Source organism: Ahaetulla prasina, chromosome 2, assembly GCF_028640845.1.
Source record: "Ahaetulla prasina isolate Xishuangbanna chromosome 2, ASM2864084v1, whole genome shotgun sequence".
NCBI classification, from domain to species: Eukaryota; Metazoa; Chordata; class Lepidosauria; order Squamata; family Colubridae; genus Ahaetulla; species Ahaetulla prasina.
The window spans coordinates 98,286,577-98,303,308 of record NC_080540.1 but is presented as its reverse complement, the minus strand read 5'-3'; the positions used below and the strand labels follow the sequence as shown (position 1 = coordinate 98,303,308).

General features: G+C 38.7%; 2 protein-coding genes and 1 long non-coding RNA gene across 5 annotated transcripts in view; 2 read left to right on the top strand and 1 right to left on the bottom strand.

Annotated features, from left to right (window-relative positions):
* Positions 1-8,152, top strand: part of LOC131190947 (uncharacterized) — a 24,163-nt gene extending 16,011 nt beyond the window's left edge. Inside the window, exons 10-14 of the mRNA XM_058168513.1 lie at positions 845-939; positions 3,028-3,186; positions 4,966-5,085; positions 6,173-6,293; positions 7,396-8,152. Coding sequence (XP_058024496.1) covers positions 845-939; positions 3,028-3,186; positions 4,966-5,085; positions 6,173-6,293; positions 7,396-7,442 — 542 coding nt within the window. The 3' untranslated portion in view covers positions 7,443-8,152. The remainder of the gene's footprint in view (positions 1-844; positions 940-3,027; positions 3,187-4,965; positions 5,086-6,172; positions 6,294-7,395) is intronic.
* LOC131190948 (uncharacterized) lies at positions 4,605-16,732 on the bottom strand. The gene is made up of 3 exons (XR_009153374.1): positions 16,198-16,732; positions 9,022-9,213; positions 4,605-6,287 (listed from the first exon to the last, which is right to left on the bottom strand). It is a non-coding gene; the product is annotated as an uncharacterized LOC131190948 (long non-coding RNA).
* The window catches only part of FNIP1 (folliculin interacting protein 1), a 112,315-nt gene continuing 111,633 nt past the window's right edge, over positions 16,051-16,732 (top strand). The window contains exon 1 of one of the 3 annotated variants that reach the window (XR_009153373.1): positions 16,051-16,275. Coding sequence is in view for 2 of the 3 variants with exons in the window: in XM_058168510.1 (XP_058024493.1) it covers positions 16,181-16,275 (95 nt within the window). In the remaining variant the exon portion in view is untranslated. The remainder of the gene's footprint in view (positions 16,276-16,732) is intronic. The other 2 variants (XM_058168510.1, XM_058168511.1) reach the window with 2 other exon arrangements.

Below are 16,732 nucleotides of genomic sequence, written 5' to 3'. Positions count from 1 at the left end.
CATTCTATTATAAAACATTCACAAAAAAATAGACCAGGATTGTGCAAAGGCTGGTGAGCAGAATCTTTAGCAAAGAAAAAAAATCCTTATAAGAGCCACCTAACTAACTTAAGATAGAGGAGGGTTTTTCCCTCCCCCTCATCATTTACATGATGGTGACCTATCAGAATGGTGATCTGGAGAGCATTTTGGGAGAAGGTAGAAAAGGGAAGGGAGGGAAATCAAGTGAATGAGGGAAGTCTGATTCTTCTCATATACTGGATTGGAAGACAAGTCGACTGAGACAGGATTGCTCTGGTGAGGAGCACTGGGCACAGAAAATATAAAAATGAGTATTCCTACCAGTGCAGCTTTATAAGAGATTCCTGTACTGGTTTCAACTCAATGCATGAACTCCAACCTTTAAAGAGTATCTTGCTACACTGCCTCAGTTTCCAAGCCAGTATTGGAAGGACTAAAGAGGGTCTGCAACACTTTGATTGGCTGCTAGTGGGGAAAAGTGGCGACAAGCTACAAAATCACAGCTATTTCTGGCTGCAGACTGCACCCCAATTTTTTTTGTCACCATGGTAACCGTTGTGAGTACCTGATTCATCTGAAGTAATTGGTACCCTTGGATACATACATCAAGTGCAAAATGCTCATTCCCTCTTTGTAGAGAGATTTTGAATAAAGTGGGTAAGCTATATATAGCGTGAAGATATAATTATATGTTCTGAAATTGGGAATAAGCACATGATGCTGTTGATCGGCCTCTGAGTCACAAACCTATGGCTGGCAAAAATAGGACCAGTTTTTTTCAGATGATTTGAAACATACTGTAGTGTTTTGTTGTATTTTTCAGGGAAACAAGTGTGTAAAATTTTGTCTGCAGATGAAAAAAGACTTAAATCACAGCCTTCTGGGGTTTCATTATTGCTTCCAGAACGAAAAAAGAAGGTAACCATTTTTAATACTCTTTGGCTGTCATGTATAAATTGGGCAATCCGTGATTACCTTTATTTCTGTGCACAGTTACTTGTGTATTTGACCTCTCTACCACAACCCATTGTTTTTATAAGTCTAAGAAGAATATCTTTACTCATTACAATGAATCACGATTGTGAGATTTTCAACTGAAGTGTTAAATTATTCATTGCCAGGCTGTTATAAAAACCATAACAAAACACCCCTTCCAAACAAAGTAGTAACACGTCTATATTTATTGATAGAATTGGACATGATTCCCACTTGACAATTGTAAGCTAATACTAAAGCACTGCATCCTTTTTTGGAATATCAAGCTGGTATGAAAGGGACTGTAATTGGATTTAATGTGTAACAAAGATTCGCTTGAGCTGAGCTCAACCCCTAGCAACTACATGCATGTCGTCCATGTAGTTTTCATGGCAAGATACCAGAAATTGTTTGCTATTATCTCCTGAGATATTTTTTTTCAGATTTCCCAATCTGGTCTACAACCCTAGGGTTTCCTGGTAGTCCCTCATTGAAATCGTAACCCTGCTTAGCTATCAGGATTAGCCAAGCCTGATGAAATGCTGCCCCCTTCTACAGCTGTAATAGATTACAACCATTAAGGATGGGGTAAAATGACAGGGCGGGGTTTCTCACCAACATGCTTCCCATTACTGGTAAATGATGGAAGAATACTCTCAGTGGAATGTGATAGATAGAAGGAAGGATTATTTAACCAGTCCTGTTTGCTTATTCTTGCACACAATATTTCTAGAGTTTCTCACATGTCCAGTCAGTCTTATTTTCAGTTTTGGAGTTAATATAAGAAAATACTTTTTGATACTGTCCTCCTGTTCTTAGATGCAGATGCCCAGAAGAGGCAATTGAAATTATTATGGTGTTATGATGCCACTGGACACTTTAAACGGGGACAAGGCTTTTGAGGAAGGAAATCCTTTTTATAGTCTGCATCCTTCTCTTCTCTCATGGACTTATTAGAGGATCTTAAGGAACTGAAGGGGATGCGGTGGCTCAGGGGCTAGGACGTTGAGCTTGTCGATCGAAAGGTCGGCAGCTCAGCAGTTCGAATCCCTAGTGCTGCCATGTAACGGGGTGAGCTCCCGTTACTTGTCCCAGCTTCTGCCAACCTAGCAGTTTCGAAAGCACCTAAAAATGCAAGTAGAAAAAATAGGGACCACCTTGGTGGGAAGGTAATAGCATTCTGAGCACCTTTGGCATTGAGTCATGTTGGCCACATGACCACGGAGACGTCTTCGGACAGTGCTGTCTCTTTGGCTTTGAAACGGAGATGAACACCACCCCTACTTTTTTAAGGAACTGAAGTCACCAAAAATTCCAAAATATAGAGCACAACACTAAGGAGGGGGGGGAAAACCCATATTGTTGGCACCCAACTTTACTAGGAAGAGAGACCTTGAACAATGGAAAATATTTTTATATCAGTTGAGGGTTGCAAAGTGGGAAATCTTAGGGATTTTATTTACCAGCCAGGTTGGGGAAACTAGGCAAGTCCTTGTCAGTGTCCCTGGAGTTATTTCTATTGTTAGGCAAAATGGGCCTTTCAGGGGGACAGAGGAAAATCCATGGATAAAAGGGAAGGAATATTGCAGCCGATTGAAGCCTTGGAGTTTTCCTGTAAGAATGGCCTCGGGCTGGACTCTGAGCTGGTGACTAGGTTTTAATACTTTGGTTTAGATGGGATTACAAGGGGCTTTGTTTTGGGGTAAGGAGGGTCAGTTTGCATCTGATAGGAAGCAGCAATGAGAGGTTGTGGGTTTGACTCCTGTTTGACTCTTCCTACAGAAAACGGAGGAAAAAGGATGCAGTCTCCATTTTCATTGCTAGATCTACTTTCTCCAAAAACATCTTTACAAAAGTGTTCTTTACAATAGTGGGGAAATGAGTGTAACCTCCTCTATGTAATTTGTTATGTTTTTAGAAATGAGATAAAAAATGCAAAATGCTTTGTTCACATTAGGTTATTTTAAATATAAGTACGTTTTTCACTAGTCTTTATTTTACACTGATACACATTTCTTTTTCAAACTTTAGATTGAGAATCAGCAATCCGTCAAAAGGAAATGTAGGAAAAAAATAACATTCGAAAATGTATGTTCTATATCCTCTCCTCATGTACCGTCTTCCTTTGGAAAAAACAGCTCCAAGGAAATGTGTGGGATTGTAGCATCCAAACCACCAGATATTGACAAGGTATGTAACTACTGCCTGTGTCTGAAGGCCATGGGAAAGGGGGAGTGCATGCGCAAAAGGAAAAATGAAGGTATATAAACCATATTGAACCTGGCACTTGGAAATACTGACATAATGGCAGAAAATCCACAGCTATGAATTATTTGGCACCTTGAAAATGAGAATGCAAATGCCTTTATCCATCTATTTCAGGAAAAAGATCCAATGGGGAAAGCACCCTTATAATCAGTCAAGGCTTACTTATTCAATACTAGATACAGGGGTCAAGGCCCCTTCCACACATTTGTGAATGCAAGCTTGCTCATTTGACTTTCCATGGTTTCCCCGTTTGCACAAATGTAGATACTAAATTCATCTTATCAAAACCTGGCACCCACAAAATCCAATTGGGCTTTCTATAATTTTGTGAACAACAAACTTAAAGACTCGAGATCTATCCCACCCCTAAAAGGATCTAACGGTAAAGAATATAATGATGAAACAGTTAAAGCAAACCTCTTTAACACATTCTTCGGCTCAGTCTTTGTTAACAGCAATGGCTCATACCTAACCCAAGTTGTTAATGCCTGGAATGCACTACCTGACTCTGTGGTCTCTTCCCAAAATCTCCAAAGTTTAACCAAAGACTATCTACTATTTGCCTCACCCCATTCCTAAGAGGTGTGTAAGGGGCATGCATAAGAGCACCAGCGTGCCTACCGTTCCTGTCCTAATGTTCCCTTTGATTGTATCCAATTTGTATAGTTATTTCATGCTTATGCTTATATATATGCTTATATATGGTATAGTTATTTCTTGCTTATGCTTATATATACTGTTGTGACAAATAAATAAAATAAATAAAAATAAATAAACATATGGGTAGATGAATCCGAAATTGTTGGATCAAAGGGTTCCATCTTACAGAATAATCACATATTTTCTATTGCATAAATACTCTGTATACTGTAGGGCATTTAACCTACAATAGGTTTTTTACTTTAAATATTTGATTGAGTTTAAAGGCAGGGTATTAATTGAACGCATAAATAAACATCTTTATCTCTTTGCTACTAAATGAGATTTTGTTTTTATTATGTGATTATTTTACAAACTGTAAACTAGCTGGAAATGTTACGTTAAAGTATCTTAATCGCACCAGACATTCTGGCTATAAAAACTAATATTTTCATCATATAGGTAACAGTATAAATGTTTGAAGTATGCCACTTAGTGATGTTTTTAGGAAAAAATGTCTCTTTTTAAAAACGAGCTAATACGCTCAACTGCAAAAGCATTAATATCTTTTGAACATTGTTACTTCTGGCAACAAGTATCCTTACTTGTTTGGCAGTTTGGGCTTGAAAAATAAACATTGAATGAAATGAATATCAACCAGAGTTGCCAATTTAAATGACTTTTATTAGAAACTCAAGCAAAAGCAAATAAAGGATTATTTTCTGTACATTTTGAATTATCAATAGCTGAGATGCACCTTAAGACTGAATGTTATATCCAGACATTTTTATATTAAACATGTTTCCAGTTCAAAGGAGTATCATGTAACTATCTACTTGAACAACAACTACTTTGATGCTCTTAAGCCATAATGGTGTCTATGAGAAGCCAGTTTTTTATAAGCCAGTAGCACAGCATATTTTGACAAAGGGAAGGCTGTTTTGTCTTGTCCAGTTCAGGTAAAATATACCTGTAAACTGAAGGTCATGAAATATTTTCCTTGAGAAGCACACCCTCTGATTAACCATAACCCCTTGCATTTTTATTTTGTTTTGGTTACAGTTAGATTTATTGTCCACGCATGAAGCCTCAGTCCAGGACAACTGTTTGGCATACAAAGAGTGTCCAAATGTGAATTCAGAAGCAATTGCTCCTCTTTCTCCCCAAAGGACCATTTATCAGGTAATATGTTTATTTACTTTTTCTGTGATTCAATATTAAATCAGTATACAATTGTTTGTTTGTTTGTTTGATATTTAAATCATCAAGGTAGAAGAGAGCAGGATTTCAAATGTTCTCAAAGTTCTCTGTCTCTGAAATGTGATATATTCTTAGGTCTGGTTTTCTTCTGGTTTCACACTTTAGTTGAAGATGTTGGTTCTGAACCACGAATACCACTTTCCTCCTTTATTTGGGCTCTTCCTTGTTTTAATATATACACTATCATTTCAGGTATCACTTTTTTTTTCTAAAGTGTTTTACAAAAACATCTGTAAAATTAATGGCCAACTTTTGCTGCCAACTTGCAGAACTCTTCCCCTCCCAAGGTATATTTTATACTGATTCCATGAAGGAGAGTTTCAGATAGGCTGATATTGCTCTATGGCTCCTTTCAAACATATCGTCAAAATTCAGCATTAGTTTTGTATCATCACGGCAAGCTTCTGGTTTATGTGCTTTCCCTTCCTTTTTTTCCTCTGGCATGGGCTGAAGGGTTTAAATGCAGATCTTTTAGAATCATCATTAAATCCAAACTTGAAGGCCCCATGTTTATTTTAAGTTATAAATGGTTTAAAGCAGTCAGAACCAAATGTTATTTGATTTGGCTTTCTAGCAAACCAGCGTTTAAAAGAGACCTGTACCCCCAAACTCTTTCAAGTAATTGGAAGAATTATTTTATATATATATATATAGGAACAGAGAAGTTATTGAATACTTGGGAGATTAATATTAGCTGTACTTAATTTTTACAATTAAATTTAGTTTTGTTGTGATCTGTCCTTTTTTTTTTGTCCAGGAAATGCAGAATCTGAATACAGCCTTTGCTCTTAGTTTGCCCATTCCTAGTTTAAATTAACTAGGATATTCATAAGACATAACTCTGTTTAAAAATGAAAGGAAGTGGTTTTGATCTCATATCCACTTTAGAAAAAAACAGAGGAGTGTGAGCACAAGAGCCAAAAGATTATACATGCAATGCTTACCCATTAATTTAATGTTCTGAAAAATACCCCATGTTGTATGAATAATGTTCTTCTATTTCATTCAGTATTTACGTAGCCCACCAGAAATCTGCTCTATTATTCAAGCTTCACCAGGATTTAGACCACTGAAAGTACTCCAACATCCAACAAATAGAAAAGGATTTATCCCACCAGAAGCAACTGAAGGTAAAAGGAAGAGAAAGAAAATATTATGATGAGCTATCTGAAATAGGCAACATGCTTTCAGATTCTATATGCAGAAAATAGTTTGTGGTAATTTGGGATAAAAGCTTCAGAATAAACTCTAGACTTGGAGTGAACCGAACAACACATTGCTTGGAAAGTGAATTGAAAAATGTGAGATTAGCTCCTGAGTTCAGATTATTTCTTGGCTATACTGTAGATCCTTAGAGTGATTTGTGGGCAAATCATTTCTAACACAAAAAGCTATTTAGTCAGTTTTATTTTCACCTTTAAAAGTTAACCTAATTAATTAATTAACAGTCTAACATAAATCAGCAAAGGGAAAATTGGTAACGTTGAGGATAAAAGTACATTATTGTCTAAAAATAATTATATTAGGAAAAAGATATGGGAAAGCGTTACTATCAAAGGATGGCAGTTTATATATCTTGTCTGTTACCAAAAAGTATATTAGAGCCGTGGTGGCACAGTGGTTAGAATGCAGCACTGCAGGCTACTTCTGCTGACTGCCGGTTTCCAGCAGTGGGGCAGTTCGATTCTCCCCGGCTCAAAGTTGATTCAGCCTTACATTCTTCTGAGGTCGGTAAAATGGGGACTCAAATTGTTGGGGGCAATAATGTTGACTCTGTAAACTGCTTAGAGAGGGCTGTAAAGCACTGTGAAGTCTAAGTGCTACTGCTGTTGCTTCCTATATTATAAGAACTGCTTTTTCTGCTGAATAGAATAATAGAATAGAATAGAATAGAATAGAATAGAATAGAATAGAATAGAATAGAATAGAATAGAATAGAATTTTTTATTGGCCAAGTGTGATTGGACACACAAGGAATTTGTCTTGGTACATATGCTCTCAGTGTACATAAAAGAAAAGATACCTTCATCAAGGTATAACAGGTATGCATCCAAATTTCTTGTTATACCAGATATTGCATTTTAGGCAAGTTTTTAGATCTATTTCCATTGACAGTTCTGACTGTTCTACAGTTGTAATGTTGTTCCCAAATTCAACAATATAATACTGATTTATTTTCTCCAAAAGGTGAAACAGAAATTTTATCCCAGTACAAAAATATTTATATTTCAGATATTATTACAAGCTCAAAAAACTGGACCTGTGGTAATGGTAGCTGAACATTTCAGTTGTTCTCTCACCAAAGCAGGAAGAAACTAAGCAGAGTACCTGCTGGATCCTGCTGCAGTAACTATTGTAAACAGCAGGTATAATTAGTAAAATTCATGGGCATTAAACTCTGTTGGAATGAATTATATTAATACTCTCTTCATATCTTACATATTCCAATAGTTATATCTAATTTCCAGTATTTATTTACAATGCTTGTTAGATGCTTCTGAATTTCATACTTAATTGAAGAATATGTAAAACTGTTACCTAGAAAGGAGATTGTTGGATTTGCATAAGGAAACTTATTATTTCTATATTGAAAATTACTTTGGTTTACTTCTTACATTTTTCTTAAGGACAATGTAAAACATTTACTTAGTTGAATCATTAAAAAAAAGAAAAATTGGAAATTGAGAAAATGGAAAGCAGCACATAATTAAAGAAAATATCTGGCCTTTGTACATTTGAAACCTGCTGATAGTTTTAAAGAAAATAATGAGGGAAAATATACTTCGGGATACATGTATTTTGATAGGTAAAAATATTGCTCACTGATTATAAAATGGCATAAGCTTAGTGTTCACGTTTTGAATTATATTTTTGAAACTATTTTATTATATAATGATATATATACCTATATTGATATATAGATATAGATATATACTTGAGATTATATCTATCTATGTCTGACTGTCTGACTGTCTGTATCTATCTATCTATCTATCTATCTATCTATCTATCTATCTATCTATCATCTAACTATCTATATGTGATATATCTCAGAGATATATTAGCCTAAATTCAGCTATATTTGAATTTAATCCAATTCAGAATAATTGCTTCTATTTTTCATTTCAGCTATACTGAATGTAAATTAAAATGTTAAGCTCTAATACTTTTGTCTCCTCTGAATATGTAAAAAATAAATTATTTTTGTTAGCAGAGTTCTTTTTAACAGAGTTATTTTTTTTCCTCAACGGATTTTAGACAAAATGTTAATCTTCATTGCTGGATTTAAAGAGATTGTTCTGTGTATTACTTTTGATAAAGAAGCTTCTGTGATACTGTTCTCCTAACATGTTTATCATGGTTTACTCAACCCAGTTTTCTGGCCAAACACAACATAATAATTTATTTTAATTATAAAATTAAACAAATCAAGTTGCGTTTACACAATATAATAAGCTAAAATTTATTTTGCCTGTTGGTGACTCAGTGTGCTGGGCAAATCTAACCTGTATTCTGCTTTACTCAACCTCCTCCCTCTACCTTAAAGGTTATTCTTAAAATTTTATCGATGACATAATATTTAGTATACCTTTTGGTTTGTTAGTATCTAGCATACTTATAAAAACTGAAGTGTGATGGCTAGAAGAAGTCGCTATAAAGAGATCAGAAGCAGCTGCTGCCTTTTGTAAACTAACCAAAGCTCCTTATTCTTGGATTTGGTTTGGAACCACCTTTTTTGGAGAACAATTTTACTGATGCTATTCCATGAAAAATTAATCAAGACAAAGTAAATCTTTGCTGGCTCTTATTGCCTTTGTCATATGGTTATACCAGTGGAAAGAGAAGCTTAATACTCACTTCTGATTTCTCCTGATGTTATTTTCCAAAACATCTAATGTGGTGAAGGTCACTTTATCATGAAGATTCTCCTCTGATGGATGTCTTCAGTGGTGTTGACATAAGCACAGCAACATATCCAGCAAGCTTCTGATTCCAGTCAGGAATAATCTGCCCGATGTAGTCCTTCATGGTGTCAGTTCAAATTTTCATCTTACATAACACAACATTGCTAATGAGAGAGTTTGTTCCTATCAAAAGCCCTTTTTTATAGAACAATAAAAGGCAGCTCTTCAGTTGCATGAAAAATTAGATGGAAGCAATATTATTTATTATAGAGAGACATTATTACACATAGGACTGACTGACATTGTCTAGTCACCACTTGATGGCTTGCATATCAAGTAAAAATTTAGAAGTATGACTGAATCTTGGATTTTAGACATTTGCTGGAGGTTACATTTTGCTTGCAACCCATGACCATGATCCTTATCATTTCTCCTATTTAATTGTGACTCACCTAATGTTAAGAGAGTATAGAATATACTATGTGGGAATGCCATGGACTCTGGCATTGGAGTCTAGTTTTGTGCATTCATTTTCATGCATAGTTGATATTTCCCAATCTGTATTTCAATTTTACTTTCTAGGTAACTTTTGGATTCTTAGTGCTCTCTGAGTTTGTTTGTTTGTTTGTTTGTTTGTTTGCACACATTTCATTACCAAACTAGGTAACAGCATCACAAAAGACCAATGGGCTAAGGGTTGCGGATTTATAGAGATTTCACACAATTGAAATTGAACATACTGTATAAATTCTGCTTTGTCCCTAACTTGGAAAAAAATTATTTCATTTATTATTTTTTGTTACGGAGCAGAGAAGCTGGGTCTCTTTCTCTGTTTTAATTTCTGCTTATAATTAGAGCATTCTAAACTTAGAATTATGGTATTCAAAACTATTTCTCAGGCACAAAACTGGGGCTTCAATTGCTGACACAAAAAGAAATGATTGTTTATATTGATCGATTCACTGATTTTATAGCCCATCTTATTTTTATAAGCAACTCAAGGAAACATGTCTAATACTCTTCCTCCTATTTCCCCCACACAATAACAACCTTAAGAGGTAAGTTGAGCTGAGAGTGTGTGACTGGCCCAATATCACTCAGCCTGCTTTCATAGGTTCAATTCCCAGACTCCCAGTTTCTAGCCTAGCCCTAGCTTAAACACTAGGCCAAACTGGTTCCCCTATATAAACTCGAGTGGGGCAGAAAAAGCATTATATTTGGTGACTGTTATATCTACTACCAAGTCTTTATTTTGCCATTCAGTTTTGATACTCAACACCATGTTTCACAGGAATAAGAAATAGAAAAAAGATTGAAGTTCTTCTGTTTTACTTTTGACTGACCTCATCACTTTGTATACTTGCTTTGTAACCATTACAAAATTATACATGGGGTTCAAAGAGAAAATGTATAGATATGGTACAAAATCCTTAGTCAGTTTTTCCTTCCTAACTCAATAGAATGTTTCCCTTTTTTTTCTCCAAGTCACTTTTTAACTTGTTCCCAAGGAAGTGAAGATTATATATATTTATATTTATTCAGACTTCTAACAGAACAAAAGGAAGAGCTGTGCAGACCTCGTTGGGCTTCATTGAATCAAAGGTTCTGCTTTCTCTTCCCCCCTCCCCAGAACCTTTGTTCAGTCATGAATGCTTTTAATTGACTTCCTGATTCCAACAATGATTTTGAACTTTTTCTTTTTCTGGCATTTTTAAAAAAATTCTCCCATCTAATATTCAGCTAATGCTTCCTTACAAAGAAGTGGCATAGTTTTAAGTGCAACTATTTATTGGCTCTAGAATGACCATTTGGCTTGGTGGCTAAGGCAGTATCCTAGAAATTGGGAGATTGTGAGTTCTAGTCCTGCCTTAGGCCCCAAACCAACTATGTGACCTTAGACCAGTGCTTCTCAAATAGTGGGGCTCCGTAAAGGGGGGCGCGTTTGACCTCGGCAAACACTGTCATAACAAGCTAAGCCCCGTGTTTATGTCTCTGTATCCAATCAGAGAACAACGGGAGCATCTGATTGGCTGTCCAAAACCCTTGTGACACGAGCCTGTCGGAGCCATCTTTAGTGTGGGACATCCGTAAATACTATTTACAGTCGCGCGGGGGGCGCGAAAAATGTTTTCTTCTTCCTAGGGGGGCATGACAGAAAATAATTGAGAAGCACTGCCTTAGACCAATCATTCTTAGCCCTAGGAAGGAGACAATAGTAAACTATGTCTGAAAAATCTTGCCATGAAAACTTCAGTGACTTTTTCAGGCAGTCACCAAGGGTCAACAATGACTCCCAAAAGGGATGAAAATACTGGATTAAAGCATTTGGCTTTTTGATCCTTTGAAACTGCATTTAAGACACATCTCAGCTGCCACCTTCAGTCTATAGAATATATTTTCCCTTACTTTGACAAATGAACATAGCTTAGTTTCTCACATAACTTCTAACTTAACTTAGAACACATAACTTGGAAGAATATCCTAATCATAAAACCAATCTCACATGCCAACTGCTACTAAAATCTTCCAGTCTTTTTCATCACAATCAGTAGATTTGGGACCCTCAAGATAAGGAGGGATAGCAATCATGGCTCTTCAGGGAGTAGTTTTGGGAGAAGATGAGTGATAGACTTAAAGTCTTGGCAAAAAGTTTTGAGAACCACTAAAACCACTCCCCCCACCCATGTCTGGCTTCTTGGACTTGGAGAAACAATGACAAAATATCCTCCTTGTTTCAAAATGGGGAAGTGAGACTGTTCCTCCTAAAAGTTGAGCAAATGGGAAAACCGAGAGAAATAAAAATATGTAAAGGTATATGAAGCAAAGGCAGGTAAATGTATATGAGTAATTCAAACTAGGAGGAATATTTTTTAATTGTCTCTAAATGTTAAGCTAGGATTTTAATGGTGGTTTGTTGAATGACCAGAATAGTGCATCATACTCAACACATAAAAGATATATTCATGCAGCTGATCTAAAGGAACACCAGAGTATTTTATGTTTTTATTTCAGGTGGGAATAATAAGAGAGCTAATGGCTTGATTTGGACTACTTACTGTGATTAGGAATGGCTAAGAGCTTCACCACTTAGTTTTGTTACAAGGTTTTGAATGGCAGTGTCTTCCCAGATTAGTACACCATCATCTTTTCAGTGCATGCCTATATTTTTCCAGAAGAAAAGTGTAGCCATAAAGATATCAAGAGAAGCAACTTCTAAAATCAAGACTCCCATTGGGCCAACTCAGGTATCTGATGTTTGGAACCAGAAAGGTAATATAGATTGTTAATCATTTTATTTTAACTGTAGGTGTACTACCAAGGAGTCTTAATTGTGTCTTAATTGCCAAGATGACGTAATTGACTTTTGTCTATACTGGTAGTCCTTGACCTACGATCCCAGTTCGGACCAGAACTTCCATTACTGAGCAATTTGATTAAGCGAATTATGCCCAATTTTACAATCTTTTTTTTTTGCTATGGTTGTTAGTAAATCATATAGCTATTAAGCATGCTGCGTTTCCACCACTGAGCTTGCTTGTTGCAAGTTGATTAGGGAGGTTGCAATTCAGAATCCAAGGATGTTGCAACCATTGTAAATACATGCTAGTTGCCAAGCATCTGAATTTTGATCACATAATTGTGGAGATGCTGCAGTGGAAGTACCAGTCACCTTTTTCAGCACCACTGGTGTCAGGGTTCCAGAAAACCCCTCCTGCAGAAAAGACTCCGAAACCAGCATCTTTCAAAGTTCTTTTACTAGCATAGGTAAACTGGTACAGTTGGATGAAAACCGAAACTGGGGTTACCGGTTCGTCCCTCAGTCATACAAACCCCAAAATCTCCACCCCCATGACCCTACTGCCAGTCACATTCTCCAATCCCCAACCGTCCCGTGCTCCAACCATTCCTTCTCCAGATGCAAACCCAGCCTGACCTTGATCTGCAGGAAAATATGTTATGTCTAATCATCCCTTGCACTACCACCCCTCCCCTCTTTTCCCACAGTGGAGAATTGTGGCAGCGTATGGAAGCCTTCGGCCTAGTATGGCTTCCAAAGCTGACAACTGGAACTTTGAACCATTATTGTAAATCGAGGTGGCACAGTGGTTAAAATGCAGTACTACAGTACTGTCAGCAGTTGGGCAGTTTGATTCTCACGAGGCTCAAGGTTGACTCAGCCTAACATAACATAACATAACATAACATAACATAACATGTTATGTTATAGATAGAGGGAGCTTCGCGTAGCTCCCACGTAACACCGCTCCTGCGCAGACTGCACTGGCTACCTGTGGCCTTCCGAGTGCACTTTAAGGTGTTGGTTACGACCTTTAAAGCGCTCCATGGCTTAGGGCCTGGGTACTTACGGGACCGCCTGCTGTTACCATATGCCTCCCACCGACCCGTACGCTCTCACAGAGAGGGACTTCTCAGGGTGCCGTCCGCCAAGCAATGTCGGCTGGCGGCCCCCAGAGGAAGGGCCTTCTCTGTGGGGGCTCCCACACTTTGGAACGAGCTTCCCCCAAGCTTACGTCAAATACCTGACCTTCGGACTTTCCGCCGCGAACTGAAGACATATCTTTTCATTCGCGCGGGGCTGGCCTAAATTTTAAATTTTATATTTTAAATTTTAAATTACATAAATTTTATCGATTTTAAATTCTCTATTAATTTTAAATGGGGTTTGGTTTTATAAATTTTAAGATTTTAGGCTAATTATAATAAGTTTTTTAATTCGTATTTTAAATGGTATATTGTGGTGTTCTGTATTTTATTGTTGCCTGTACACCGCCCTGAGTCCTTCGGGAGAAGGGCGGTATAAAAATCAAATAAATAAATAAATAAATAAATAACATAACATAACAACGTAATGTAACGTAACGTAACATAACAGAGTTGGAAGGGACCTTGGAGGTCTTCTAGTCCAACCCCCTGCCAAGGCAGGAAACCCTACACCATTTCAGACAAATGGCTATCCAACATTTTCTTAAAAGTTTCCAGTGTTGGAGCATTCACAACTTCTGCAGGCAACCTGTTCCACTTATTGATTGTTCTGTCAGGAAATTTCTCCTTAGTTCGAAGTTGCTTCTCTCCTTGATTAGTTTCCACCCATTGCTTCTTGTTCTACCCTTAGGTGCTTTGGAGAATAGTTTGACTCCCTCTTCTTTGTGGCAACCCCTGAGATATTGGAACACTGCTATCATCCTTCTGAGGTTGGTAAAATGAGGATCCAGATTGTTGGGGGCAATAGGCTGACTTTTCAAACTGCTTGGAGAGGGCTTTAAAACACTGTGAAGCGGTATATAAGTCTAAGTGATATTATTATTGCTATATGCTTTGCCTGTAAGGTAGAGGATGAAAGGAAGATCTACAGTAAATGTTGCAACATTAAACATTCTGTTTCCAGCCTTGTCCTCTTCCATGATCCTTGTATCAAGATTAGGAACTGTTTGTGTATGGGAAGGGAAGTTAATACTTTTGAGAAGGCTCAAAGATGTCACATACAGTTTTTGTGTGTTGGGATTTTCCGTATTTTTCTGGGGCTTCTACACAGACAACACAGACAAATTCTTTTTGGAAACAGACAGCCAGAGACAGATGAATAATTCTGACCAATGTGGTCATTATGTGTCATTGCCATGGTCAGTCTTAATGCATGGCTAGATTTCCTCAAAGGCAGACTGCATTTATATGGTCCACTACATCCAGAGCTCTATTGCAACACCTGCACCTTGAATCACAGGGTGTGCAGTTTTGTCATCATTGGAACACTCATACCTAGCACACCATTGGTGTAAAGGGTCGTGGAGTGATGGATGGTGATGAGAAGAGAAGCTAAAGATTTAAGGTCACTCCTATCTGGTGAAATGTAAAACTTTCTGGGCAACTCCCCTGTTTTACTTTCCTTGGACCAACTTCCATTAAATGATGGTGCTCGTGGGACACCAACAAAATGGGTTCTTATGGATTCTGTCTTTAGTTCTCAAGGGGAAAGCGCTTAGCTTCAATTGCTGGCTGTCTTGCCTATCTTCATTTTCGTTTCCCAACTATCTTGACTTCTTTCCCGGTAATTTGTAACTGAGAGGATTTAGGGAAATGACTTTCATAGCATCCACAATTAATATCTTGGCACAATCACTTTGTAATCGTTTCAGTCAGTTGCTAACATAAACGAAAGTCCCCTTTCATGGCACTTTTGAACTCTGACTTTTAGAACAATGTAACGAGGCATCTCCTGACTGAACAGAGCAGAAACAGGGGAGGAGTGGGGGGAGTTCTTAGCAATATTACTCAAAATTATGTTTATAGAGCATTTTTGGCTTCTTGCCATCTAGATCGCTGTTAGATTTGTGGAACGGATGCTCAGAATAACACGAGTTGGAAGGAACCTTGGAGGTCTTCTAGTCCAACCCCGTTTAGGCAGGAAACCCTACACCACTTCAGACAAACGGCTATCCAACATTTTCTTAAAAATTTCCAGTGTTGGAGCATTCACAACTTCTGGAGGCAAGTTGTTCCACTGATTAATTGTTCTAACTGTCAGGAAATTTCTCCTTAGTTCTAAGTTGCTTCTCTCCTTGATTAGTTTCCACCCATTGCTTCTTGTTCTACCCTCAGGTGCTTTGGAGAATAGCTTGACTCCCTCTTCTTTTGTGGCAGCCCCCTCAGTTGGTCCCGGTTAAGCAAAATTCCCTTGGGCTTTAATGGGACCTAAGCCAATCGGGGCTAAAATTGGCGGAGGAATCCGAATTAATTTGTCTAACACCCCCCACTCCCCTCCCCCGGTTTCTCTCCACACCAAAACATCCCAGGGCTGCCGCGCCGCCGAGCCAAGCAGGGATACGGTTTTGGGCCACGTGGGTTGGCCCGGCCAGCCAATCCGAGGCCGGGGAAACCCGCGCGAAGCCCCGCCCTCTTCCTCCTCCTCCTCCTCCCCCCCCCGCTCCCTCCCGTTCTCTTCAGCCGCGGCTGCTGCAAGTGATTAATTTTTGTCATATGACTGTCACACCGTATGGAGTCGGGTTCGAGGAACTAAGCTGGCTGCCCCAGCTGCGAAAGGGCGATCGCTGCACGGGCTGTTCCCTGCCGGGACAGAGCGTGGCATTCCCAAAATGCCTCCCACACCCACCTTGTTGCAGAAGCTTTTCAACAAAAAGAACGGCTTGGTTTCCCCGGGCAAGGAGTTCAAGGAAGAGGCGGTCTTCAGGTAGGGAGGGCAAGCGAAAGCCGGGCGAGGCAGCGGCTGCCAGCTCGTCTCAGGCGGGGGAAGCGTGCTTGGCTTTCCGCTCTGTTGGCTGCTCCTCTCCGCTCGATCGCCTCCTACGGCACCCCAGCAACGGCTGCCTGAGGGAGGGGGGTCGATCCTGTGTCCCCCTCCCCATCCCCTCCTTGGTCCGGGACAGCCGGAGGGGCTCTCCCAGCGCCTTTCCGCCCATCTGGCTTCCCCGAAGAAGCCTGGAGGAGGAGGAGGAGGCGGCGGGCGCGCAGGATTTCTTTTCTTGGCAAGCTCTGCGCTGCCTTGGCGCCCGCATCGTCGGACTCCCTCTCGGGCGGAAATCACACGGATATGCGCCTTCGCTGTGCGCCAAAACTTAGTGCGAGCTTTCTTTCTTTCTTTCTTTCTTTCTTTCTTTCTTTCTTTCTTTCTTTCTTTCTTTCTTTCT